General features: G+C 33.0%; 2 protein-coding genes across 2 annotated transcripts; one reads left to right on the top strand and one right to left on the bottom strand.

Annotated features, from left to right (window-relative positions):
* Positions 2,088–4,432, bottom strand: LOC108662024 (the record flags this gene model as incomplete). Its single annotated transcript, XM_018121052.1, has 3 exons — positions 2,088–2,156; positions 2,240–2,348; positions 4,410–4,432. Coding segments are annotated over 3 exons (201 nt in total), but the record flags the coding sequence as incomplete, so codon positions are not given.
* On the top strand, positions 21,137–22,447 carry LOC18599759 (F-box protein At5g07610). The gene has a single exon (XM_018121050.1). The coding sequence runs from the start codon at positions 21,137–21,139 to the stop codon at positions 22,445–22,447; it is 1,311 nt and encodes a 436-aa protein (XP_017976539.1).

Here is a 24,990-nt window from a genome sequence, read left to right as displayed (position 1 = left end):
CTTTCAAATTTTGATCTCATATTTTGAAATGAAAAATGAAACATGAACAAAATTTCCTCCAAGTGTGATTTAATCAAGCTTGGACCTTCCTTAATGGTTTTAAAGAAGTTTGAAAAGATAAACAATGAAAAATGACTTTAAAAAATGCTTTCTAGTCCAAATCTATCGATACATGTTCATGTTCATCATGTATCAATAGATTTGGATAATTATCAATAGAAATCAAGATTTATTGATACAATCTCTTGAGAAAAGTCAAAATTTACAAAGTCAAACTCAATCAATTTGTAGATTCTTAAAATGTATCGATAGAAATTTTACAAAATATTAATTACTCCAAAAGTATCGATACATTAATAGATATATCGATACATTTTGAACAGAGTGTTCAAACCCTTGCAATCAAGTTAAAAAGTATCGATACATTAATAAATGTATCTATTGATTTATCACAGAATACATTATGTCTAAAATCTATCGATACATCTCAAAATTTATTGATAGATTTTCTTGGGTTTTCAAAAAATAAATGTAGCATACATGGATAAGTTTTCTAATGTATCAATACAATATGACTATTAGAGCTTGGGATGAAAAGCTAAATGGCTATTTCAACAATAAATGCACTTCTAAGTGCCTTAAGAAGTTCCAACAGAATAATTCAGCTTCAATCATTTAATATTCTTTGTTCTTTTCTCTTATCACTTAAGTCTTCAAGTGTATCATTTATTAATCTTTTATTTCTTATTCTCTTCCTCATCAAACATTGTACTTAACTTGGTATTCGACCTTTAAGAGGCATTTTAACTGTACCCATCTCTTTTATTGTGATTTTGTGAGTGGTTATACCTTAACCAATTGAAAAGGTAGTATTTGAGTGGTTATACCTTAACCAAAGTAAAAGGTAGAGTGATTGTGCTTGATCCATAAAAGGCATTGTATTGAACTTTATTTCAATAGTAGATTTTAAAACTTCTTAGTGAATCTAGGAGACAGGATATAAGCAAAGAGGCCAAATCTCTACAAAAACTATTGTATTGATTTTCTTTCTCTCCTTAATTTTATCTATATTCTTAACTTCTCTTATTTTTCAACAAATCAATTGTCTTACTTATTTTAAAAAGTGGACTTGACCTGAGAAAATTTTATATTCTTAAAATTGGAAAGAAATTTTTTAAAACGTTCAAAATTATCCAATTCACCCCCTCTTGAAATTATTTACATTAAACTTATTGCACTAACAAACTATCATCCCCTCCTCATCATAGCATAACATTACAAGCTGCCTCAACCCCCTCTGACTTAGCCGTAATTGAAATGCAATTATATTATTTGCACATACTTCAGCACAACTATCTAGTGAAAGGGTACATTTGTTGCGACCAACTACTACTAGTGGTACTGCTTAATAGGTTTTGGGTTCAAGTCAGAACCTAAACTTTATAATTGGGTATAAACACAAGAGAACTTTATGAACAAAACACAGGAAAACAAAACAAAAAATAAAAATTTGCTATATTTGTTCATTCATCATAATGATTCATCACCACTAAATTGAGCAATTTAAAGGAAAAAAATCATAGATAAAATGGATTACTTGTAGAAAGAAGATTCTAATAAAAAAATAACTAACATAAAGTAGTCTAAGCTTAATTACTTGGTTCAAACTAGAAACATTAAGTTTAAAGGAAAAAAATGAAGTTAGATTGATAAAAAAAAAAAAGGCCCTTCAACTATTCTCCAATTATTAGAATCTTGTTTCACTGCAACCTTCAACTCATTGCCTAATTAAATTCGTTGAGCATCTTCCCATCTTTAATCTTGATCACTACAAAACTAAGCTATGATTCAAATCCAGCACGCAATGGCCAAATTTGTACAACTACCTCTGGCTTGACATTATCAACATTGTTCCTGACAACGTGATTCCACTGAGTCCTGAAAACATATACAAGGCTCCCTCCGATGAGCCACTTGGTCAAGTGCAGTTTCGATACCTCAAGATATGGTTCTACCAATATAACATCCATTCTCCCATTATTCTTGAATTTTTCCTCATTAGCTTCACTCAGAAACTTACTCTTCACTTATTCCAATGTTATTGACAATCGATTATGCCTGTGATTCAAATCAGTAGGCTTTATAAACTTCTGTATAACCAGATGTCAATCACATCCAAGTTTTCAATGCAATTATTGAACACTTGTGGCATATCGGGAGGCGGTTCTAAACCTAATACAGTAAGCTTTACAAGTAGATCAAAACTCTTTCTCTTGTTTCGCCTTATCTCACTATCTATCCTCTGTTTCTGCTTCTTGTTAATGCTTGTCTTCTGCTTCTTTTGCTTCCTGATCAAGTACTCTTCTTTTCTTCTTCAACAGAAGAACTTTGGCTTCCAGTTCCAATTCCAAAGCAACATTTGATATCTTTTTTCTCAATGATCATTTTCTTTTTCCTTGCGAATTCCTTGGCTAAGCGATTTATAAACCCTTCCAACACCATTTCAGTTAGTTTTATTAGCCGTTGGCTTTCATTATCAGTCACTGCTTCAATCTCCTTCTTCAGGTTTTGTCATGAACCACGATCATCAACATTATGTAAATCTTTTGATGTTAACATCTTTGATTTCCTCCACCTCTTCCAGAACACATGAATGGTAGATTTGTTGAGAAAAAAATAAAAGAAATAGTTGCTGTGAATAATTTCTCTAAGACCGCCTGCTAATATGAATAGGATTTGATTCTTGATTCTAAATGGAACCCCGAAAGAAGCTTGATACTCTTGATCGTTACATGGTTTTGATTTCTAAGTTTAATCGGTTCAAGACAAGTTGATTTCTAAAGTTTACCGCATGTAAGAAAAATATTTTTTTTATATATAAAAAGATATGCATGTAAGAAAAATATTTTTTTATACAAAAATATATGCATATAAGAAAAATTAATAGCTTTCGTATCAGGTTTTTTTGTGTTTTTTATTAAATTACTTATTCTCTTTTTCTTATATATTAATACTGTTGTTGTTTGATCAATTTCTTTAGAGTTATGTGCTTATTTATTACCATCTCAAAGATAATAATTATATATTTATGCTTACCTCTGCTTAGTTGATTTTGGCATATAGATGCTTAGTTACCTCATGCTCCAAAACAAATTCCAAATTCTATTTAACAAAACAAATTATTAAATTTTAAAATTAAGTATTCAAATTAAAATCCAGATCTATTTTTATTAAAAAGAAAATAAAATTTTGTGACTTTAAAAAAAGTTATGAGATACGACTAAAAGGTTAGATTGATAAATGGTAAAAGACAAGTCAAGATTAGAAAGAAAATAAATAAAAAAGAATAACCTTGATTGGGTTGAAAATCCTTAATTGAGAAGATCAATATAGTAGATGTAAGTAAGGTTGACCGAACCACTATAAATATTATATTTTGTCCATTTCTTCTAACCTCTCCTTACTTGGTGCTCACTAATTAACCTCAACACGCTTTAAGCTATCAATCTTAAATCTTCCAAGCAATTTTTTATCTTCCAAGGAATTACATTCCAAAATATTTTTAAGTGTTATTTGTCACGACCCAATTTTTCGGACCATGATCGACGCATGAGCTCAATGAGCATAGCTCACTAAGCCCAAGCAAGCCTATCCATTTACCTTTGCTTAACAAATTTATCATATCATGCATACACACACACACTTTTTTCCGGGTGTGAACATAGCCAAAACACAATGGCATTATCGATAATAATATACATGCACTATACCAGTCATGTATTTAGCAATTTACATTGCATACACATATTCACATTGTTAGATTGTATTCACAATACAAAAGGACCCATGACTTCCAGCGGAGACATTTACAATAAAAGGGATTACTATCGAATGCCAGACACATACCCAAGAGATGCACTACGGGGACTCCTCGATCTAGGGTCCAACAGTCACCTGATCTGAAAACATGAATTTTTATAAAACGTGAGTACAATACTCAGTGAGTGAACAAGATGGGAACAAGCATACCATAAGGAATGTTTATCGAAATCATGATGCATTCATTTTCTCAAAACCATGCAATTGTTTTAGCTCCTTTAAACCCCTCATGTAAACCCCACATGAGTAAATCACTTTACAAAAATCCATGCTCAACTATGGTACCAAAGAAATGGGATATATGGCAAAAACCCACAAGTTAGCAAAATAGACAGAAAGTTTCTCGCTGTAGCGAACTTCATTCTCGCTGCAGCGAGAACCAGAACATCAAGGAAAAAGTCTCATTTTTCCCTTAAAACAAGTCATCCTACTAAAATAACAATAGCAACATGTAACACATGTAAACTTCCAAATTTCAACAAAACAAATGCTTACATATTTGCATTTACAACCATATACCCATCATCAACATGCACACCATCCCATCATCATCATCATGCACACCATCCCATCGTCATCATCTCATATGTAACGGCTTATACTATTGTCACTAGGGGGTGGGAGATCACGAAGCATCCCTCCCTTTCGCTACGGAGGCAACAATGGGTACCTATCAAAGCACTCATAGGGTGGGAGATCACGAAGCACCCATCTTCTATAAGCACTTATTAGAGCACTCGGCAAGAGGTGCACTTCACTCCGGATCACAAAACAATGGAGTAGTCCCTTCCCTTCTATTTTAAGCTCCTGGGCGGAGAGTCATACTTCGCCACAGATCATATGCGAGAGTTTCCAAGAATAGGGTTATCTTTCCTTTTGCTCTGATATCAAGTTTGTCACTAGGGGTGGGAGATCACGGAGCATCTCCTCTTCGCTACGGAGGCAACGACAGATTATGTGCACTCCCACTCACACATAGTCGGGTCAACAACGGCTTATGTGCACTCCTACTCGCACATAACCGGGTCAGTCCTTTACCCGTATGCAATGGCTCACCACTTAGCCATAATCCATGACACATATTCCAATTAAATTGTGTCTAACAGTCATAAGCTATTTCAGGCTCGATATATATATGATATGAAATGAAAAATGCACGGGTAGCCATCTAGATCCGGTAGTGGCCTAAGTCGATTTTCATCTGATAAATTGGTCAATTCTTCCAATTTCACTTCAAATTAATCCATTTCTCTTATAATACCTTAATTTACCACATACCATTTAAATAAAGCCAAATTCAGCATTTGAACCCTCACAGTTCCTTATAGAAAAATTCGATCATTTGGTGCAGTAGCACCGAAAATTTTTCTACATAACCATTTCACCTTAATTCATCATTTTCCAAGCCATTTTCCTTGAAACAAAAACAAGCCCCCATTGATATTCAGCCCTCATGGTTCGACCAACAAGGAACCCTAGAGAAATTGAATATTTCTTTTGTGTTTTTGTTTATAACCATGCTTAATTATCCCTAAACACTAACATAGTCTAAAATCAAATTATTCCAACAACAATTCCTCTTCCATACCCATTTTTCAGAATTGAATTCATCATGATAACTCAATATTCAACCATGAAAATCAAGAACAAAAGCATAGGTAAGCTAGGTATCAAGGAGAATTAAAGAAATTTTAACTTACCTAGCTTGTTTCTTTGAATTCCAACACTTTCTCTTTGATTTTTCCCACCTAGGGCTTGTTCTTCCTTGGTTTCTCTTCTCTTCTGGTTTGGCTGATCACTATGAGAGAAATGGGCTGATTTTTATGCCTTTTATAAAGAAAATAATGAATGGATGATATTTTGACACATGTCACCATTCCACACATTTCTCATGTTTATCAATTTACAGGATGAATAAAATCCCTTGGCCTTGACAAGTGCTGGGATAAAAAATTTACCGATTTGCTCCCGGAGCGAAAAAATTACGATTTTGCCCCTATACTCTAAAATGTACCGGAATCAAATTATTTCTACTTTTAAACCTCAAATAACACTAACATTGATCAATATTAACCAAATGGGGCAAAAAACTCGTTTTATAAAAATTTTCGTTTAGTCATTTAGTGGCAAAATTACCATTTTGCCCTTGTGCTCCAAAAATACCAGGAATCATAATTTTTTCACTGCTAAACATCATTTTATACTTCAATAATCATAATTATATTTCATATAATTACTCTTGGTCAAATGTGATCAAATCTTGGCTAAAAATCTCCATTTTATCATCAAATGGTAAAATGATCGTTTTGTCACTAATCGATCAATTTTCCTGATGGACTCCAAACTGGACCTTGAACTCAGAATCACTATTCTAAGCCATTCTGTGGGTTTCAAAATTTTCAATTTCCTCTTAGAATTTTTATTTGAATTAGTTCAAGACTCGATTTAACTTAGTTGTACCACTCGGTACAATACCATCTTTTAATCGAGCTTGACAGGGTCTCACATTATTTATCCCCCTTTAGCACTTTCTTTGAAACCAACAAGTGGTATTAAAACCTAACTCTTGATTTTAAGGCTTAACATCTTTATGGGAGATTCAATGGCTATGCAAAAGTCTTGTGCTGCTGAAAGTCGATCCATAAATAAGCCTCCTCTATTTGATGGATCAAATTACCTATATTGGAGCACTAAAATATCAATTTACATTAGAGTTGTGGATTATGAAATGTGGGATGTGATCATCGAAGGTCTTACATTCCCATTAGTGTAAACTTTATTTCTAGTGAAAAAATGCCCAAAGCTAAAGAAGAGTGGACTGAGGCAGAAATGAAAAAAGTCCATATTAATTTCAATGCTACTAACACTCTTCGTTATGCCTTAACCCTTGTAGAGTTTAACAAGATTTCTAGCTGTACCACAACTAGAGAAATTTGGAAAAAAACTTAAAATCATTTATGAAGGGACTTCTCAAGTTAAGGAGTCCAAAATTACCTTTTTCACCCATAATTATGACATGTTCAAAGTGGAACTAGGTGAAGATATTAGCACCATGTTCGATAGGTTCACCAACATTACAAACAAGCTCAACCAACATGTTCAAAGAGATTACTTAGAAGCTTACGTAAGAGCTGAAAACCAAAAGTGGCTATTATTCAAGAAGCAAAAGATCTCAATGCAATCGCCCTTGATGAGATATGTGGCTCACTTCTTACACATGTGTTGGAAATGAAAAAAAAAAAAAGAGGAGGAGAATAAAGAAGCTACAGAAAAAAAGAACAGTCTAGCATTAAAGGTAAGCTCACTTGAAGAAGAATTAAAAAATCTCTCAAGTGATAAGGATAAAGAATTGGCCATGATAGCTAGAAGATTCAAGAAGATAATGGGGCAAAGAGACAGAAGATATAAAAGAAGAAATCAAAGAAAGCATTAAGGTTCTTCATGGAAGAATAAATACAAAAATGACTCTTACAAAAAAGATGAGGTGGTGTGTTGTGAATGCAAAAAACCTAACGACTTTAGATCCAAATGCCTATTGCTCAAGGAGGAATCCTTAAAGAAGGTCAAAAAGCCAAAAAAGGTAATGGTGGCTGTTGCATGGTTGAATAGTGATTCTTTTAGTTTGGAATATGAGAAAAACAAGGTGGAAGAAAGAACAAACTTCTGCTTGATGGTAAAAGATGAAGACCTTAAGGTAACATCTAACTTGTATGATTTTTCTTATGATTATCAAGATGAGTATGATACCTATATGCTAAATTTGAAAAGTTGGCTTACAAAGTTTTGAGAAAAAAAGCCATGCCATTAAATGATGAATTAGAAAAAATCAAGCATGATTTCAATTTTGTTTTTGAACAAACAAATATTTTTCAAATTGAACTTGAACTTTCCAAAACAAATTTTGAATCCTTGAAGTTGGAATTAGAAAGTAAAAATGAATCCTTGCAAAAGGCCCTAGATGAAAATGTTGCTCTTCAAATTTCAATGGAAGAAATTTCAACATTGAAATTGAAAAAAGAAAAGAATCTAAGAGAAATGCCAATTTTAGAAAGAAAAAGAATGCATTTTCATCATATTGTTATATATGTGGTAAAAAGGTCACATCTCTTACAATTGCTATCATAAAGGAAGTAACATTCCCAACACCAAATTAGTTTGGGTGCCCAAAGGTTTATTTGTGCACACTAACCTCCAAGGACCAATCAAAGTATGGGTCCCTTAAAGAAGAACTAAAAATTTTGTTTTGTAGATTGAACGAGGGTAAAAAAAACAATGTTTGAAAGCTCAACGAAAGGAAAAGCAACCTTGGTATACGGACAGTGGTTGCTAAAGACATATGACTGGGGAATGAAAGATTATTTGTTAAGCTTGATAGAAATAAAGGTGGAAGTGTTTCTTTTGGTGATGACTCCAAAGGTATTATCCATGGAATTGGAACCATTGATAACACTTCTCAAACTCAAATCAAGCATGTTTTGTTTGTTAAAGGTTTAAAGCATAATCTATTAAGTATTAGTCAACTTTGTGACAAGGGATATAGAGTTTGTTTTGATTCCCATGGATGCCAAGTTATTGACATTAACACTAATAAAGTAATATTTATTGGCAAAAGAATTAAGAACATGTATATGATCTTTTTTTATGAAATTAAGAATGAATCATGTCTCATGGCTAATGATGTATGTGATAGTTGGCCGTGACATAGAAGACTTAGACATGCTAGTATGTATACAATTTCAAAACTCTTAAGAAAAGACTTGGTTGTTAGACTTCCAAATATTTCGTTTGAAAATGATAAAATTTGTGATGCATGTCAATTTAGAAAACAAGTTAGAACTTCTTCCAAATAAAAAAAAGTGATTTCAACTTTTAGACTACTTAAACTATTATATGTTGACTTGTTTGGACCTATCAATGTTGTTAGTCTAGGAGGCAAGTCATATGGCTTTGTTATTGTTGATGACTATTCTAAGAATACTTAGGTATATTTTCTTGCTTACAAATTTCTTGCATTGCCTACCTTTGCTAATCATTTCAAAATGGTTAAAAATGAAAAAAGGCTTACCATTGTTAGTGTTAGAAGTGATCACGGTAGTGAATTTAAAGGAAATGAATTTGAAACATTTTGCAGTGAAAATGATTCTTATTAGAATATTTCAACCTCTAGAACTCCACAATAAAATGAAGTTGTAGAGAGAAAAAATAGGACTTTGAAAGATATGGCAAGAACAATGCTTTGTGAAAACAATTTGCCAAAATACTTTTGGGTTAAAGTTATAAACACAACATCCTATATCTTGAACAGAGTTCCCATTAGACCTATGATTTCAAAAACTCCTTATGAGCTTTATAAAGGAAGAAAACCAAACATTTCACATTTAAGGAGTTTTGGATGTAAATGCTTTGTTTTAAATAATGGAAAACACACCTTGGGAAAATTTAACACTAGGAGTGATGAAGTCATTTGCTTAGGCTATGCACTAAATTCTAAAGCTTATAGAATATTTAACAAAAGAAGCTTAATTATAGAAGAATCTATTTATGTTGTTTTTGATGAAACTAATAAGGCACAAAGTAAGGTAGTGCTTGATAATGATGATGCAGATGATTTTGAAAAGAAAATGGAAAAGATGAGCTGGGAAAACGAAAATGATAATGGAGAAGCTCAAAAGAGAAAAATGAAAAAGAAATACCACTAGAGGACTTGCAATGAGAAGAAAAGTAGCACAACAATCTTCCTAGAAGCTGGAGATTTGTAAAAAATCATCCTCAAGAGCAAATAATTGGTGAGCCTTTATAAGGTGTCAAAATTAGTAGAGGACCAAGGGAAACTTGTGAATATTTAGCATTTATATCACAAGTAAAATCTAAGAACTTTAACGAAGTTAAAAAAGAAGAATGTTGGATTATTACAATGCAAAAAGAACTTGGCCAATTTGAAAGGAACAGGGTTTGGACCTTGGTTCCAAAGCCAACCAACCATCCAATTATTGTTACCAAATGGGTATTTAGAAACAAATTGGATGAGTTGGGAAATATGGTAAGAAACAAAGCAAGATTAATTGCTCAAAGCTACGATGAAGAAGAAGGTATTGTTTATAATGAAACCTTTGCTCCTATAGTTAGATTAGAAGCAATTAGATGCTTGCTTGCATATGCATGTTATATGAATTTTAAATTGTTTCAAATGGATGTTAAAAATGCATTTCCAATTGGTTTCATTCAAGAAGAAGTTTATGTTCAAAAACCCCTTGGTTTTGAAGATTTTGAAAAGATAGATCATGTTTATAAACTACTTAAAGCTTTGTATGGATTAAAGCTAGCTCTTAGAGCTTAGTGTGAAAGGCTTTCAAAGTTCTTGATGGAAAAAGGATTTTTTAAGGGGAGTGTAGATACTACACTTTTTCAAAAGAAAAGCAAAAATGATTTACTTATAGTTCATAACATAATCTTCAATGCTACTAATGAGAAATTATGTGAGAATTTTGCTAAAGAAATACAGGGTGAATTGAAATGAGCATGATGGGAAAATTGAGTTTTCTCCTTGGTCTACAAATGAAGTAATGTGAGGATGGGATATTCATTAACCAAATTAAATACACTAAAGAGATGCTAAAAAAATTTGGTATGATGAATGTGAAGTCAATTGGAAAACCAATGGACTCCTCAACAAAGCTTGAGAAAGATAAGAAAGGAAAAAATGTGGACTAGAAACTCTATAGAAGTATGATTGGTTCACTTCTTTATTTGATAGCAAGTAGACCTGACATATTTTTTAGTGTATGCCTATGTGTAAGATTCCAATCATGTCCCAAAGAATCACATTTGACTGTTATAAAGAGGATCTTCAAATACCTTTTGAATACCTAAAGCTTATGCCTATGGTATCCAAAAGGGTTATCTTTTGATCTTCTTGGTTATTTCGATGCTGATTTACTGGTAGCAAAATTGATTGAAAAAACACCAGTGGTACTTGTCAATTCCCTATAAACATGCTTGTATCTTAGTCTTGCAAGTAACAAAACTCAGTTGCTTTTTCAACTGCTAAAGCTGAATATATTTCACTAGCTAATTGTTGTGTACAAATATTATGGGTTAGACAATAATTAAATGATTTTGGCATGCCCATGCATGACATTACTATCTTTTGTGACAACATAAGTGCAAAATCTTGAAAAATCCTATTCAACATTCTAGAACTAAGCGAATTGAGATTAGACATCATTTCATTAGAGATCATGTGCTTAAAAAAGATGTTAAAATAGAGTTTATGGATACCTTTCATCAATTAGCTGACATTTTCACCAAATCTTGAATGAAGATCAATTTTACAAAATTAGAAGAGAGTTAGGAATGTTTGATGCAAATGAACTTTGAATGAATATGTTTTTGATGATGTGTTGTGTGATATTTGGCTTTATTTCTTACTTTAATTAGTTAAAAAACATGGTTTAATTAGTTAAAGAAATCCTTGAAGTATGATAGGACGTGCATTAATCAGTTATGATTTTCTTTAACCAATTAGAATAACTCTGTATGCCTAATGTAAGCCAAAACTAGCAGTGTTTGAATCAATTAAAAATTTTCTTAATTGGTTATAACAATTCTGTCCAACTAGAGTTTCTCAAGTCAGTAAAACTTTAATCAGCTAAAGCTTGCTTTAACCAATTAAAGCACTTGTGTTAGCAAAAGTAAAAAAGGTCAGGCACCAAACTTAAAATTTCAAAGGTTAAAAAGGAAAGAGAAACCATTACTCGCAAATTAAAACATGGGTTAACTGATTATAATCCACTCTTAAGACCTTTTAACTCTTCAAAAACTAATTTCCTATTCAAAAATTAAAGGTTGAAAACCTAGACTTTCTCTCAGCTTTCTACCTCTTTTTTTCTCTTCAAGCTCGATAAACCCTGACCTCTTAAATCTACAAATCCCATGGCGAAAACCCCTAATGTCGAGCAAAATTTCTGAAAAAAGGGAAGTAAAAATGACTTGCTTAGAAGGATCCAACCCCTCTAGCTCAAAAAAGGGCAAAATGATTATAAATCTATAGTCAAAGAAGAAAAGGGAATCAAAAACAAAGAAGTCTACAAGTAAAGGAATTTCTATCGAGAAAGGTAATCCTCAAACTTCTCAGTTTAGGAATAAGGCTCATGTTGATAAATTTAAGAAAATTGAAATTGCAACTATATCTTGTGGGAAATTCTTTGATTGGCTCAGCTTTGATGAGGTCATTGCTTTTAAATCTGCTTTGTCTGGCTATTTTGATTAACTAAAATTGCAGGGGCTAAGCACGTTTGGAGACAGATCATTTAGTCTAACCCTAGTTAAGGAATTTTATTCTAGCATTGCTCTAGATAGGGATGAACTTGAAAACCTTGAAAAATATTTGCAAGATGGGTTAAATATATTTTTAAGTGGAAGAAAATTCATAATCATTGTTTCAAAATTGGGAAACTTTTGAAAATTGTATACCAAGTTGGAGAGTTTAGAGTTCTAGAGAATTATGATCCTTCTCCCACCTGGGAAGTTGTCATTGGAAGGAAAGAAAGATATCTTTCTCAAAGCTACGCAAAAGACATAAAAAACGCCCAAATGAGGATTTTCCATTATTTTATTGCTTCCACTATTCACAGAAAGAGTAACAGCTATAGTTATGTAAATTCCCAATATCTTTGGTTGATAGAGTGTGCATTTAATGAAATTCCATTGAATGTTGCAAGATTTATGATAAAAAGAATAAAGAAAACATGTCTAGGAGATAAGACAAATCTACCATATGGAAATATCATCTCATTTTTGGTAAAAAAAGACAATCGGAGCATTAGATTCCAAGCCGATTGGGTGAAAAGCAAGGATCAAGGGATCTTTTTAGGAAACTTATTGAAAATGGGGTATAGGCTTAAGTGCAAGGAGTGCATCAAAATCCTCAAAGGCACCGCAGCTCCTTTAGGTACTGAAACCCCCTCCACTCCACACTCTAGAGCTAGTCAGCCTCCTATCCAAAATGAGATGATCTTTAATTTATTGTTGAGGATTGATGGGAAACTTACTAAACAAGCAGAAAGAATTATGGAAATTGAAGAAAGGCTTTAGAATCTTCCTAACTCACTTCTCAAAGAAAAAGTGGCTAAAATCCATGCTCCTAAAGAAAGGCTGATGGAGTTGGATTAAGTATATTGATGTGTTTGTGTAAAGCATGAATTTCAAAAAACAAATTTTATAAAGGAAGCAAGCAATTCAATGACACAAGCAGAAACACATATCATGTATATTGCAAGTAACATAATCACATCCAAAGAAACAAGAATATATTAAACTAAGATAAATGTACCTGTTATTTCCAGATTTTTATTTCAGACACTTAATGAATTGTAGTAAATTCACCACCACACCAACAATTGATTTCTCAACCAAAGAAATTTACCACTTATTCTTCAAGAATGCTTTTCAACTTGAACTTTAAGTGGACAAGGTGTGGAATACTAGACTACAAGATGACAATTGATATTTTCTCTCTTTTTCATCGTAAAAATTAATGGCTATTTTTTTTCTTAGAGAATACTCAAGAAAACGGCCAAGAATGGGACAAAGGAAGAGAGGTGCGACCAAGATTAAAGGAGAAGAGAAGGGACGACAGAATGTTTCTCAAGAGAAATGCTTATTGAATGTTTTTCCAATCTCTTCTCTTTTTACAAAAACTTTTGCCACAAAGGTTTAATCAAAATCCAATACCTTGAATCAATCTTGACCATCAATTTAAAGTTATGGATGGATCATATATGCTCCATAATTATTAAAATTAAAGTAAAGAATAAAGAATTTAATTCTTTAATTATCATTTTGAATTCTTGATAAAACAAAACTCCTTGTTGAATAATATCTCTTATTTTATTATTATTCATCTTTATTTAAAAAGAATTAATTATCAATAAAAGAATCCTAGTCAAACATGGAATCTCCTTTTATCAACATGAATGTCTAGAATCATTTTGCAAGAATCCTTTTAGCATTATCTTAATTTAAAACAACTCTTGTCTTTATTTAAAACAAAACGTGTTTTCTTGTCTAAATTGATACAAATATGTTTTCTTACCTAAATTAAGACAAAATATGTTTTCTTGTCTAAATCAAGACAAACAACAAACATGTTTTCTTGTTTAAATTGAGACAAAACATGTTTTTTTGTCTAAATTAAGACAAACATGTAAAAGTTGTTATTTTTTTGCGCAAATTTAACTAATTAAATCAAATATGCATTCCAACTTAAACAAGTTGAATTCTAAAATGCTAAGTGGGGAATCTGTTTGGACCTAGATATTTCAAGCTCTAATAAACTTAAAATTACTCTTAATCTCATTAAGATAATTCAAGTTTATTAACCATAAAATCACTCCACCATAGATTCATGATTGCTCTCTTGAATTAACTATAATTACAATAAATGATTCAATACTTGATATTCAATATTGGTTGTCAATTGCAAAGCTTATATTATGAACCCTCATAGCCATCCAATGATAAAAAGTAAAATTATCATTTTGTCCTTTATGCCAATTTTGTCCCGTAGGGTCAAATTTCATCCATTTAGTGATCCAATACTTTAGATCTAATCTTTTAAGTATCAAAATGTGATGAGTAGCTAATTCATCAATCCCCTAGGCTCAGATTAATCACCAATATTCCTGAAATCACTAAAGGTGATGATAATACTATGAACTCTAATATTTGGGTATATGTTCTCGGATGTTCATCTCAATTATAATCTCAACATACGAAGTCTAAACCAATGCTTTATGATGATCATGCCCATGGTATATTAAAGATTATAAGGAGATAAAGCACAAGTCGACTATCCATTAGGAATTTAGTTTTACCGTACGCAAATACATAAGTGTGAGATCAATATTTAAGTAACAATTAAGCTTAAATTTGACTCTTACTTCATTGCAGTTCATGTTATAGTGTCATTACTTGAAGTCAACCATTTCGATAATTTAAGACTCATCATTCCCTTTAAAGTGAATCATATTCATTTCGTTAGAAGTAATCTGAACACTACAGCCTTAACACAATGAAGGGATCAGTTTTATTGTATAACTGTGAACAATTTTTAAATTTAATTAAAATACTTGTCTCCTATGTATGACTCTTCATACAAGTGTATTTTAATATCTCAAAATAGAATCATGGTACCTTTATAACTAGATAATGAATGTTTACTTAAAACAAACTCTTCATCTTATTATCAAAATGTACTTTCATTACAAATAAAATAAATGGATTAAACATGAGAATATACTTGCTTTCCAAGGCACCATATTCTCAAATTCCTAACAAAGGCTACTATTGAGAGTCTTACAACTTCTTATGAGAGGATAGCCACAGAGGAATTTGAAATGTATGCCTTAGACCTTAAGGCTGAAGTTGCAAGAAAAAATATTGATAATAATCCTTTTGAGGTTTCAGCACCATCACCCAAGAAAGAAAATCAAAATGATGAGATGACAGGTGAAGCTGAAGTAAGTGCAAGAAAAGGTTAAGCAACAAAGAAAGAATAGAAAGATGAGGTTGAAGAGGAAAAGGAAACTACAATTGAAAAACAGAAGGAAAATAAAGCAAAAATGAAAACTGAAAAAAAAAAACAAAACAAGATGGAAAATATGAGGAAGGATAAGAAAAGAAAAATGAAGTAGGAGTAGAGGATCAAGAGAAGTCTCCTCAAGCTACAAAAACAACATCAGTAGCAACACCGAGCACCTTTGAAGAATATACTCATGGAAACCTTCATCTTTCAACTTGTGAAAGAAGAAAAGGCAACAGGCTATGTTAAAGCAACAATAGTTGCACAACAAGAAATTGAGTCAAAAAAGATAGATGAAGAAGGTAGTGGAACAAAAATGGATCAAGAAAAAAGAAAAGCAGTGGCAACAAAATCAGTCCCTTCAAAGCCCTCCAATAAAGGTAGAAAATAATGGCCACTGAGACCAAAGTCTTTAGAAGAAGAAAATCTACCAGATTGACTACATCATTTCCTATGCCAACTCCTAAACCTGCACCTTCTTCCCCAGAACCCATTTCCTCATCCTCATTTAAACCTAAGGCTCTTGAACCTCTCAATGTCTAACCCTTAGTCACTAACTTAGGAACAAATGAATCCTCCACTAACTCAGAATAGCGAGAAAATTGTAGGTAGACCTCTCTTTTGATTTATGACAAAAAAGGGGAGAAAATAGAAAATAGGGTTACTTAGGATTGCTAATTTAATTTGATTGTTGGTTTATTGGAACAATTACTATTTTGTGCCTTATTTATTAACAATCCCCCTTCCCCCAATTAAAAAAAAAAAGTAATGTAGTTAGAAATCAATGAATAAGAAATGTTTTATTATCATTAAAAGCACATGGAGTCAATATGCTCCTCCCCTTTTTGATGAAAATGAAACACTCTTGGATTAAGAGTGCAATGTCTATGTGAATTATGTATTAATGTGTAGATAAGAGATTGCTCCCCTTTAATCTATCCTCTCCTTTAATATGTGCATAAAATTAATAAGGAATTTAATTCTTTTGCTTGCAAGTTTAATATATATCTATGTACAAATATTGCTCAAATAGATAGTAACCACAGATTTTCAAGAACAACATTTAGCCATATATAAACATAGATATAGACAACCCACAAAATAGTAACTAAACAAGAGAAACCCAACAACAATGGAGCAGACTAAATCAGACTCTTAGACAAAAAAGCCTTAATTGATTAAAGTCTATCCTTAAGCAATTAACGGAACATTACCAGCAATTTCGAATTTAAGCACTAAAAGATAGAATAACGGCCCAAAACTTTTTATAATGACTAGTCTCTATCTCCAACAGCTAGAAATGATTTTTCAAGTTTTTAAAACCTCTCCAACTATCACAAAGAGTTTAGATAAGTTCCAAAAAGTTTGAAAGAGCCAAAAAGAGCAAAACCTTCTCTTGTATACTTGTATTCCAATCCTATCCTTTTTAAAGTGTTTGAGCTTGAATTTGTACATCTTAGATTAGTTAGGTGATCAATTGTACTCCATCTTTTCTTCAATTCTTGATTGATTAGAGTATGTGAGGCACTCTAAGGGTTATTGTAAGGGTTTAGAGCTTGGGTTAAAACTTCACCTTATAAAAACTTGGTGGAAGCTGTTAATTCCACTAGATATAATAAAGTTTGGTTGAAAATCCTTGGTTGAGAAAATCAAGTTAATGGATGTAGGTCAGGTAGACCTAACCACCCTAACCACTATAAGTATTGTGTTTTGTCCACTTCATTGAACCTCTCTGTGAGACCCTGTCAAGCTCGATTAAAAGACAGTATTCTACCGAGTGGTATAACTAAGTTAAATCGAGCCTTGAACTAGTTCAAATAGAAATTCTAAGAGGAATTTAAAAATTTTGAAACCCACAAAATGGCTTAGAATAGTGATTCAGAGTTCAAGGTCCAGTTTAAAGTCCATCAGAAAAATTGATCGATTAGGGATAAAACGGTCACTTTATCATTTGATGATTAAATGGAGATTTCTAGCCAAGATTTGATCACATTTGACCAAGAGTAATTATATGAAATATAATTATGATTATTGGAGTATAAAATGATGTTTAGCAGTGAAAACAATTATGATTCCTGGTATTTTTGGAGCACAAGGGCAAAATGGTAATTTTTCCACTAGAGGACTAAACGAAAATTTTTATAAAATGAGTTTTTTGCCCCATTTGGTTAATATTGATCAATGTTAGTGTTATTTGAGGTTGAAAAGTAGAAATAATTTGATTTCGGTACATTTCGGAGTATAGGGGCAAAATCATAACTTTTTCACCCCGGGGGCAAATCGGTAAATTTTTCATCCCAACACTTGTCAAGGCCAAGGGATTTTATTCATCTTGTAAATGGATAAACATGAGAAATGTGTGGTGGAGAGAGATTGCTTAATGGCTAAATATGACACATGGACTAATGGAATGGTGACATGTGTCAAAATCTCATCCATTCATTATTTTCTTTATAAAATGCATAAAAATCAGCCCATTTCTCCCATAGTAATCAGCCAAACCAGAAGAGAAGAGAAACCAAGGAAGAACAAGCCCTAGGTGGGAAAAATCAAAGAGAAAGTGTTGGAATTCAAGGAAACAAGCTAGGTAAGTTAAAATTTCTTCAATTCTCCTTGATACCTAGCTTACTCATGCTTTTGTTCTTGATTTTCATGGTTGAATATTGAGTTATCATGATGAATTCAATTCTGAAAAATGGGTATGGAAGAGGAATTGTTGTTAGAATAATTTGATTTTAGACTATGTTAGTGTTTAGGGATAGTTAAGCATGGTTATGAACAAAAACACAAAAGAAATATTCAATTTCTCTAGGGTTCCTTGTTGGTCGAACCATGAGGGCTGAATATCAATGGGGGCTTGTTTTTGTTTCAAGGAAAATGGCTTGGAAAATGATGAATTAAGGTGAAACGGTTATGTAGAAAAATTTTTGGTGCTAGTGCACCAAATGATCGAATTTTTCTATTAGGAACTGTGAGGGTTCTAATGCTGAATTTGACTTTATTTAAATGGTATGTGGTAAATTAAGGTATTAAAGGAGAAATGGATTAATTTGGAGTGAAATTAGACGCATGGGCCAATTTATCGGATGAAAAATCGACTTAGGCCAATACCGAGTCTAGATGGCTACCCGTGCATTTTTCATTTCATATCATATATATATCGAGCCTGAAATAGCTTATGATTGTTCTACACAATTTAATTGGAATATGTGTCATGGATTATGGCTAGGTGGTGAGCCATTGGATATGGGTAAAGGACTGTAACCGCGGACTAAAAATAGGAGTATTTCTACTCCTAATATTGGTGAGTGAACTTGCATTTCAAACTTGTTTTGGGGAATATGAAAGATTCTATCCAACTTGTCTTAGAAAATGTACCTTGGGAACAAGCTTTTAGTAAAATGATTTTATATTGTGAAAATGTGCTATACAATGGTTTATGTGTTATCACAATATGATAAGATGCATGATATGCATTGGATGCTTCTTTACATGTTGATTTGAACCCGGCTATGTGCGAGTAGGAGTGCACATAAGCCGTTGCTGACCCGGCTATGTGCGAGTAAGAGTGCACATAAGCCGTTGCTGACCCGGCTATGTGTTGCACATAAGCCGTCGTTGCCTCCGTAGCGAAGTGGGGGATGCTCCGTGATCTCTCACCCCTAGTGACAAACTTGGTATCAGAGCAAAGAGAAAGATAACCCTATTTCTGAGAACTCTCGCATATGATCTGTGGCGAAGTATGACTCTCCGCCCAAGAGCTTGGAAGAGGAGGGAAGGGACTGCTCCGTTGCTTCGTGATCCGGAGTGAAGTGCACCTCTTGCCGAGTGCTCTGATAGGTACCGTTTGTCGCCTCCGTAGCGAAGGGGTTGAGTGGTACGTCCCAAGAGCTTGGAAGAGGAGGGAAGGGACTGCTCCGTTGCTTTGTGATTCGGAGTGAAGTGCACCTCTTGCCGAGTGCTCTGATAGGTACCATGTTATGCCACCGTAGCGAAGGGGGGGGATGCTTCGTGATCTCCCACTCCCTAGTGACAATAGTATAAGCCGTTGCATATGAGATGATGATGATGGGATGGTGTGCATGATGATGATGATGGGATGGTGTGCATGTTGATGATGGGTATATGGTTGTAAATGCAAATATGTAAGCATTTGTTTTGTTGAAATTTGGAAGTTTACATGTGTTACATGTTGCTATTGTTATTTTAGCACGATGACTTGTTTTAAGGGAAAAAAGAAGACTTTTTCCTTGATGTTCTAATTCTCGCTGCAGCGAGAATGAAGTTCGCTACAGTGAGAAACTTTTTGTCCATTTTGCTAACTTGTGGGTTTTTGCCATATTTCCCATTTCTTGGGTAGCATAGTTGAGCATGGATTTTTGTAAAGTGATTTACTCATGTGGGGTTTACATGAGGGGTTTAAAGGAGCTAAAACAATTGCATGGTTTTGAGAAAATGAATGCATCATGATTTCGATAAACATTCCTTATGGTATGCTTGTTCCCTTCTTGTTCACTCACTGATTATTGTACTCACGTTTTATAAAAAGAAAATTCACGTTTTCAGATCAGGTGACTGTTGGACCCTAGATCGAGGAGTCCCCGTAGTGCATCTCCTGGGTATGTGTCTGGCATTCGATAGTAATCCCTTTTATTGTAAATGTCTCCGCTAAAAGTCATGGGTCCTTTTGTATTGTGAATACAATCTAACAATGTGAATATGTGTATGCAATGTAAATTGCTAAATATATGACTGGTATAGTGCATGTATATTATTATCGATAATGCCATTATGTTTTGACTATGTTCACACCCGAGAAAAAGTATGTGTATGCATGATATGATAAATTTGTTAAGCAAAGGTAAATGGATAGGCTTGCTTGGGCTTAGTGAGCTATGCTCATTGAGCTCATGCGCCGGTCATGGCCCGAAAAATTGGGTCGTGACACTCTCCTTACTTGATGCTCACTAACCTCAACAAGCTTTAAGCTATCAATCTTAAATCTTCCAAGCAATTTTCATCTTCCAAGGAATTACCTTCCAAAATAATTTTAAATGCTATTCACCCCAACTTTAGCACTTTTTTTAGGACCAACAATGTTGGCTATAATTTAAATGGCAATAAAATATCAATCAAAATAGTTTATGATATACGCAAAAATTCAATTATTTATAATTTTTTCCATTAACTTTTTGCATAAAATTTGTCTTCCAAAATAAAATTGTTGAAATAGGGGATAAACATCCAATAATTAAATGTACAATCAAGATTCATGCATGTTACAATGTACAGTCAAGATTTATGAATATCCTAACGTTTCTTCCTCAATTCACATACATACCAAAAAAATCATATCCATTTCCTTAAATGCAAAAAATATATATGGAATGCGTCATATTAAGTAATGACACGCAATATATCCAATTTAGATTATCCATTTGCGTGTGTATGCGTGTATATGTCCAAAAAACTAAACTTTACATGGTATCAGTTTTTTCTATTCAAAAGTTTTTTAATTTTAAAAAATTTCAAGTATGTCTCTTTCTCGTTTAAAATTTCAACTTTCCATAAATTACATAAAATAAGATTAATATGTTTCTTCAATAGTCAATATAAATAGGATGTTATAAGAGTTGAGTTCACTAAGTGTAAACGAAGAGTAAACCATTGTTAGCTATGGTGACTACTAGATCCTCTGCCCGACTAAGGGCAAATATCACATCGGCAGAAAAGGTTGCCAATAGTGAAGACCTTTTACAAGAAATCCTCCTAAGACTACCCACCAAAACTCTCCTCAGATTCAAACTCGTATCAAAACCATGGCTTTCTCTTATTTCTAGCACCCACTTTAGCCTCACCCACACTCGTTTCCTCCAAAACAATCGCTCTCTCAAACCTCATGCTTTCTTCCTTGACGTCCTTTATAAAAAACTACCTTCAAAGTTCAAGTTCCTTCGTCTAAACCCTAACATCAAAAGGCTTCCCCCTTTTGATTTTATTGATGCCCCACGCATCAGAATAATTCAATCTTGCGTTGGCTTGCTTCTTTGCGTTTCTGAAAGTGATTATGGCTTGAGGTATTTCATATGTAACCCTGCCACCAAAAAGTTCAAGGTGATCTCTGTTTATGAACATGAAGTTATTTATAATAGTTATGAGTATGTTGCCAACAATCTAGGTCTTGATCCTTCTGAATCAGCTAAATTATTTATGGATTATGATCAACGTGCTAGTGTTAATTTGGCTTTTGATCCTACAATTGAGGTTCGTCGGCATGCTGGTGTCAATTTGGCCTTTGATCCACTCATATCACCTCATTATAAGATTTTTTCTATATGGCAGCAACTATTATTTGGTAAAGATCCTGAAAGTACTACATGTTACATATTTCCTACATACTTCATAGACATATATTCTTCAGAGACCAATTCTTGGAGTGCTTCGAAAATCAATTTCAATTCGAAGCACAATATAAATATTGATCGTGCTGTTTTTTTTAATGGCGCGATTCATTGGGATTGTGCTGATACTCAATCATGGTACATTGATGTAAATAATGAATGCTTGAAGACAATGCCAATGCCTGGAGTACATAGTGGGTTTCGCTATTTCGGAGAGTCTGGAGGACATTTACACCTTGTTGTTGCAAAAGGGTTTTCTCAATTAAAATTTAAAATTTTCGAGATGGAGACAGATTATTCAAATTGGTACTTGAAATATAATGTACATCTTGAAGCTGAAACGTTTACTGTCGTCCCTAGGCGCCAACAAAATCGAATGCGTAGTTACCTTCTATCTTGTGTTGTTCAATCTGATGAGGATGAAGGGGATTCAATTCTAGTAGTACTTCCAAATGGGTTTGCAATTTCCTATAATTTGGAAGATGGGATAGTGAAGAGGCTGCGATGTTCCAACATAGACAAAGATGGACATGATGGTGGCAGATTTCATGCCTTCCCATACTTTGAGACCCTCTCTTGCCTTTGAGACTTGATAGTGTTGCTTCTCCTCAAGTCTTATCTTGGTAATTAAGTTATCCGTACTCTTTAACATTAGTTAATGGAAATCCCTATAAATTAGAGCTATAATTTGTTCTGTTAATGATTCCCATTGCAACTACTGGCAGTAAAAAGAATAGGTTGCTTTATCATAGGAATTTATAACTAAAGGGTTAGATTAACTATTATATTTTTATTTCAAACAAATAAAGTATTTGTTATTAGGTTTAGGATTTAGGCCAAAATATAGTCTTAGCTACTTCTTGACTAAATGGATTCTATTTAAACCATTGTGTGTGTGAATATGTGAGATTATATTGTTTAAAATTAAAAAATTTCAATATCTTAAATTGTTGAAAGTATATTTTATAGTTTTTAGATTTATAATACCTTGCCTGGTTTTGATTTAACAGGTATTTATTGAAGACATTCATGCATGCTGCTGGGTATGCATTTCTTTGGTGTTTGAGGAAGCATTGGAATGAGTCAGATTTAGTTTGTGTTCAAATAAACAATTATCGTTCAAATGTTATATTACCTTGTTGCTTTAGATTTCTTTATTCCTATTTTCATTTTGCTTTTCTGAAACTATGCTTTTGTAGCTTTCCTCACCCAATCAAATTTATGAATTTTCTAAATATTCAAATCTCATTTGTGTGTGTGTCTGTCCCCTCTTTCCCTTTGGATATATACATATGCAGATCTTTATGAGCTATTACAGTTTTTTTATTATATGTAGTTTCTGAAGTTAGATTTTTCTACATAGCTTTTTAGAACTATGTTTTGATCTAGTTATTGTTTGACAAGATGATCTTCCCAACGTGCTTGTCTTAATTTTTTCTTTCATTGATGGATTCAGGATCAATGTTTCTTATTTTTGTTTTAAGTTCTCATTAGCATTAGGAAATTCTAATTATTGATGTTTGAAAACAAATGTTTCTTAATTTGAGTTGTTGCAGTTAATTTCTTCTGATGTCACACTCATTTTGAATGTAGTTTCTGTATTACAAATATTTGTTAAACAAAAAAAAAAATACAATGTGTGGTGAAGTTTTATGTACCTTGAGTCAAACCTTGTTAGAGGTTTATAGTATTTCTCTTTAAATGTGGTCTTATCTTGGATTTAAAGCTTTGAACCATTCCCCTTTTAACCTTGTTGGAAAGACATTAATGGCTAACACACTAGAAAAAAGAGCTAGATAGCAAGGCAAACCTTGTTCAAATAACTGAAACTTGCTCATTCTCTTCCCATTAATGTAGATTATTTGTTCTGTTCCATTAGTAGGACTTTGGAGGGTCCCTTGGTTGCATTTGGATGTTCTTGAGGATATGGAACGTGTGCTTTTATTCATTTTCCATCAAGTCAAGTTAGTAATAATATATGCTTATGAAAGTTTAAGTTTTTTTCTTTCTTTACTTTTCTAACCGATCCTGGTCACTGTTGCTTGTTGCATCTCATAGCATTACTGTTAATGTCTAGGTGTGCAATCCACTTTTATTAATGTGAAAATACTCTAGTATTCCAAAAGTTAAGCTCCTCCTCTCCATTGCCTTGTTACTTATCTGTCACACATCAAAAGGTAATTACTATGTAACCCAAGTATGTGCACCCCAATCCAAGAAAGCATGCAGACTGCAAAGAAGAAATTGAGACGTGAGAAGTTTTATATGGGAGGGATCCACCCATCATTTTGACACAAATATGTTGTTTGTCAAAAATCATGCATATCTGCCATTAGCTTATGAGACACGACCTTGCAAATAGAATAAAGATTAAAAACACAGATATGTTTTTTCATACTTGAAGTTCTGTCAAATCTAAAACTTTATATTAAAACTCTCTCTTAAGGGTCTCAATTGGGTGCCATCTAGGTTTGCCAATTGCACGACACATGGCATGCAATTGGAGTGGTTGTATTTATTTTCATTTCACGTGGGTCTTCATCAGGTCAGTTTTGGCCCACCCGAGTAATTGGCCCACGTCATGGGCTACTTCAAAGCAATATTTGTTGTAAATATGATTAGTTTTTTTGTTCGCCCATGTCAGTGTTTTTCCCCTTTTCAAAGTCTACATTGTCTTTTGATTGTAAATGTGATTAGTTTCATAGTCTTTTCGACTCAACTTATATTCTAGAGAGTTCTATGTCATCTTTATGTTTTTTTTTTTGCTTATGTTTTCCATTTGGATTTTTCCTCTGTTTACCTGTGCTTTCTTTGAACTCTGCTTTGCTTGTTTTGGTTGATTGCTGATCTCAGTTCTTTTTCTCTTTCCCTTTCCCTTTTTCCATGGTTTCCCTCATCTTTTTATGCTAAGTTTGTATCATTTGTTTGTATTTTTGTCATTTGTTTTTGGCTAATTTTCTATTGTAAATTCATTTATAATATTTACAAATAATGCTTCTCCATTTTGACTTCTTTTTCCTTCTTTATTTTTCATTTTATTTTTGCCATTTTTGACCTCTACTATTTGCTCATCTATTGTTTTCCATTTTCAATTTGTTTTGTTTTGTTCTATAATTTTCAACTTAGCTT

Source organism: Theobroma cacao, chromosome 5, assembly GCF_000208745.1.
Source record: "Theobroma cacao cultivar B97-61/B2 chromosome 5, Criollo_cocoa_genome_V2, whole genome shotgun sequence".
Lineage (NCBI taxonomy): Eukaryota > Viridiplantae > Streptophyta > Magnoliopsida > Malvales > Malvaceae > Theobroma > Theobroma cacao.
The sequence above is the reverse complement of the archived record's forward strand: the minus strand, read 5'-3'. Positions and strand labels throughout refer to the sequence as shown.

What these genes read in the sequence shown, in the direction of transcription:
- LOC18599759 (XM_018121050.1), top strand. Translation starts at nt 21,137, where the DNA reads ATGGTGACTACTAGATCCTCTGCCCGACTAAGGGCAAATATCACATCG.